Below are 4,509 nucleotides of genomic sequence, written 5' to 3' on the forward strand. Positions count from 1 at the left end.
TTTTATCGACCTGCTGTATGACCGTGAAGCACCAGGGCGCAAATACCGCAAAACTTCCGAGTAGCCTTGCCAGATCTTTGAAGAAAGTAAATGTAGAGAGTTGTCAATCGATTATTGCTGCAAATCAACAATCGGCCATCACTAACGAAGCATGGTAAACACGTGAAACGCGGTTTTGAATTTTTTGGATCTTTCAATGTTAGAATGGGTTTAACTAAACAATATTTAGCGTATCGGGCTATAGACAGCTTTAATATAATCACTTCGGGTCGCGCCAATGTGAACTTTGCCATTGTTGACAAAACCGAGGGGCGGTATGTGGCCGCACCTGCCGCAGAGAATGTCATCATTTGGGATCTGCGGTGAGTTTTTGCGCTCTGCAAAGAAAAAAACATAGTTTAAACAATGTCTATCCTTCAGCATGGGCGATCGCAAGCTGACACTGCGGCGGGAGAAGTTCGAGGTGACCTGCCTGCGTGTGTCGCCGGATCATTTACACATTGCCGTGGGCTATACCGATGGCATGGTGCAGATCTTTGATCTCAGCTCGGAGAGGTACTACGAGGCCATCTGCACGTTGGCGCTGCACAAGAATGCCGTGAGCATCCTGCGGTACGACCAGCAGGGCATGCGCCTGGTCAGTGGAGGACTGGACACCGAGCTGGTGGTCGTGGATGTGGTGGAGCAGGCGGGTCGTGCGAGGCTGAGCGGACACAACGCTGCCATCACGGATGCTCACTTTCTGCAGCGCGTGGTGGACCAAAGCATTGTGGTGAGCTGCTCGAAGGACACACAGATCAAATTCTGGAACCTGGAGACGCAATTCTGCTTCAAAACGGTCGTGGACAATCGCACAGAGGTCTGGGCACTGGCCTTCATCGGTGACCTGATGGTGGCGGGTGCCAGCGAGAGTGGCATGAATGTCTATCGCTTGAAGAAGCACGACGGCGCTCTGAGCGAGACCCTGGAGTCGGCCGTCGAGGGGCTAAGCATAGATGATGAGGATACGATAAGTCCCATAAGAGTGAGCAATTGTGGGGTCATTCAGCGTGCCGGCAAGGGTCGCACTGTCAACCTGGTCACGGACTCCAGTGAGCGCGTCTTGAGCTGCCACGGAACCAACGATCTGATTGAGAACTTTTACATATGCACTCCCGAGGAGGTGAAGCAGCGCCTGGCCAAGCGCCTGAAGAAGGAGAAGAAGGCCGCAGGCGAGGATGCCAGCGCGGAGGCGGAACTGTCGAAGCAGCAATCGCTGAGCGATGAAATCAAGCGACTAGAGAGCATTCGAACCAAGCAGAAAATCAAATCCATCGACGTGGTCTTGGGGCAGAGCAAGGAGATGCGTGTTCTGGTCAGTCTGGCCAACAATAGTCTCGTGTTGCACTCCCTCGAGGCCTCGCCAAAGACCCGCAAAGCAGCCGATCCCAGTGTGAAAGTTCTGAGATCCCTGACGCGTCTGGGTCACCAGTCTGAGGTGCGTTCCGTGTGCTTCAGCAATGACTCGCTGGCGGTGGGCTCCGGCGCTGGAGAGTCCTTCAAGTTCTGGGACCGCGACGCCATGCAGTGCCTCCGCACAGTCGCGACGGAGTATATTCTGTGCTCAAAGTTCGTTCCCGGCGATGCTTATGTGCTGCTGGGCATGAAGAGCGGCAAGCTGCTCATTGTGGACGTGGGCGCAGCGGACATTGTGGAGGAGATTCCAGCCCACGAGGGCGAGCTCTGGTCCATTGCCATGCTGCCGGATCAAAAGGGATGCATCACGGGCAGCGGAGATCAGACCCTCAAGGTCTGGACCTTCGAGTTGATTGATGCTGCAGAGGGAGCGGGCGACACCAAGGTCTTGTCACTGCTGCACAAGAACACCCTGAAGCTGGAGGAGACTGTGCTCTGTGTGGGCGTCAGTCCGGACATGAAGTATCTGGCCGTGGGATTGCTGGATGCCACCGTCAAAATCTTCTTTCTGGACACCTTCAAGTTCTACCTGTCGCTCTATGGCCACAAGCTGCCCGTGCTCTGCCTGGACATCTCCTACGATTCGAATCTGATCGTCACCGGATCGGCAGACCGCAACATAAAGGTTTGGGGCCTCAACTTTGGCGACTGTCATCGCTCAATCTTCGCCCACGACGACACGGTGATGGCCGTGCAGTTCATACCCAAGACGCACATGTTCTTCAGCTGCGGAAAGGACGGCAAGGTGAAGCAGTGGGACGGCGACTCCTTTGAGAAGATCATCACCTTGCCAGGCCACATAGGCGAAGCCTATTCATTGTCAGTGTCGCCCAATGGCCGCTTTCTGGTCACCTGCGGCTCGGATCGCACATTGCGGATGTACGAGCGCACGGAAGAGACAATCGTGCTCAAGGACGTGCAGGAGGAGGAGCGCGAGCAGATGGAGAATGAGCAGCTTGCCACTGGAGAAGACAACAGCGTGCCGCTGCTGCCCAGCCTAAAGATGGCCTCGCGCAAGACGGTGGGCTCGGAGAAAGCGGCCGAGTCCATTCTGGAGTGCCTGGAGATATCAAAACAGTTCGAGCTGGAGGCCGAGGAGAAACCCGAACTCCACCCTCTGATGCATGCGCTGCAGGTGAAGAACCCCGTTGACTTTCTGGTCAATACATTCATCCGGATACGCGCTTCCGATCTGGAAGAGGCGCTCCTCCTCCTGCCCTTCTCCGTTGTCTGCGAGCTGCTTGAGCGCCTGCCCATCCTGCTTACCCAGCGACCCGACCAACTGGAGCTGCTCTGCCGCGTCACCATATTCCTCTTCAAGGTGCACATGAAACCCATTTCGGGGACAAAGAGCATGAAGCCCCTGCTGCTGAAACTGCTCACAATGCTGAAGCGCGATGTCGGCCAGCTGCGGGACATTCTCGGCTGGAACCTGCACGGACTGGCTGTGCTGCAGACGGAAGTGGAGCAACGCGAGGGCGTGCAGCTGTTCCGAGACGCCACACAAGCTCGTCGCAAACGTGACAAGAAGCGACGGGAGGCGAGCAAGCGGCGACTGCAGATCCAAATGGTCTGAGACCCGTAGCTTCCTGCATGGAATCCTGGACTTTAGACTTAGGTGTATTATAGCTCCAAATAAACAATTTTAGTTATTTTATGATGCTAATTACAAGGAAAGACGATCATTTTCTTTGTGTTTAGGTGGACTCCCATGGTTTTTATTCTACAACTCTTCAGATCCGGAACGTGGCTCTATTTTGACCATTTCAACGTCAAAGACTAACACGGCGTTTGGCGGTATCTTTCCGCCACCAGCTCCGGTTGCTCCATAGCCCAACTCGGGCGGAATGGTCAGCGTTCGCTTCTCACTCTCGCACATGCCCAGCAGGCCTTGGTCCCAGCCCTTGATGACTTGGCGGGCGCCCAGTGTAAACGAAAACGGAGTGGAGCGAGAGTAGCTGCTGTCGAACTCTGTCCCATCCTGCAGCGAACCCTAAAAGCAGATAATTAAGAGATTAGTTCAAGTCAACCGGCAAGCAGCATGCTGTTTTCCAACCTTGTAGTGCACCTGGACCAGATCACCACTTTTGGCCTTCCTCGTGCAGTTCTCCACACGCTTCTTGATACCAATTTTCACCTTGGCCGACTCATTGGCCAGAGCTGTGGCCAAAAAAGCGAATAACACAAAACAAGCCAACTTCATATTTGATAAATTTTTTTTTACTTTATTTGTATTGGATAGGGTTGTCAAAACTATATTAATATTAATACATCGATATTTTTCAAAATATAAATATGTATTTATATGGTGATATTTTTATTGCTAGAATATCAATACATTGATATTTTTTGAGATATTTTTTGATTTTTTATGTTTGGTAAGAAAAGTGCAATTTATGCAGCAGTGGTGGGTTTTGTGAGGTGTGCGAGATAGAAATATAATCTGGAGGATTTTCGTTCTGTGCACAATTCTGTGAACCAATTTTGAACCAAAATAGTTACTCAAAAGGATTATAAATGTATGTAAAGCGAAGAAAAGTTGAATAAGTCGAATTGAAAACACAGACAATGGAATAAGGATTAAAGATGTTAAGATTTTTTTTTCAAACAAAATATATCACCGATATGATATATTTTAAATATTTGACAACCCTACTATTGGTCGCAGCAGTGTGACCGCAGAATTATAGATAAAATATACCGTCAGATCCTCAAAAATATACCATCGCATTTTAAAAATATACCGCAAATATACCGTAGTCTTAAATCATATTCTTCGATGTTGATCTTCTATTTATTTTTACTAGCAAGCTAAGAATCTCAGGCCTGAATCTATGATTCTTTCCGATCAATGAATCAATTGTTCACTAGATTAGCAAAGTTTAAGCACTTCTTTTTATTGGATTGGAAAAAATAAGGTTTCAATCTAAAAAGGTAAATACGAAATCAAGGTAGACTGCTACACAGCTGTTACATTTCGTCGATAAATTCTGAACTAGTTCACCGAAAAGGCCCGCGTATATTTGAAACAGATTGATGGCGAACGTATGTACG

The 4,509-nt window shown here is 49.9% G+C and overlaps 2 protein-coding genes across 2 annotated transcripts; one reads left to right on the forward strand and one right to left on the reverse strand.

The window, feature by feature from the left end:
- The first annotated feature begins 135 nt into the window (after positions 1-135).
- Positions 136-3,121, forward strand: LOC117896758 (WD repeat-containing protein 3). The gene is made up of 2 exons (XM_034805231.1): positions 136-362; positions 421-3,121. The coding sequence occupies exons 1-2, from the start codon at positions 205-207 to the stop codon at positions 3,029-3,031; spliced, it is 2,769 nt and encodes a 922-aa protein (XP_034661122.1). The 5' UTR covers positions 136-204; the 3' UTR covers positions 3,032-3,121.
- Positions 3,122-3,140: 19 nt separating this feature from the next.
- LOC117896763 (peptidyl-prolyl cis-trans isomerase FKBP2) lies at positions 3,141-3,679 on the reverse strand. Its single transcript, XM_034805238.1, has 2 exons — positions 3,512-3,679; positions 3,141-3,448 (listed from the first exon to the last, which is right to left on the reverse strand). The coding sequence occupies exons 1-2, from the start codon at positions 3,656-3,658 to the stop codon at positions 3,179-3,181; spliced, it is 417 nt and encodes a 138-aa protein (XP_034661129.1). The 5' UTR covers positions 3,659-3,679; the 3' UTR covers positions 3,141-3,178.
- Positions 3,680-4,509: the final 830 nt, after the last annotated feature.

This window comes from Drosophila subobscura, chromosome O (genome assembly GCF_008121235.1).
Source record: "Drosophila subobscura isolate 14011-0131.10 chromosome O, UCBerk_Dsub_1.0, whole genome shotgun sequence".
Lineage (NCBI taxonomy): Eukaryota > Metazoa > Arthropoda > Insecta > Diptera > Drosophilidae > Drosophila > Drosophila subobscura.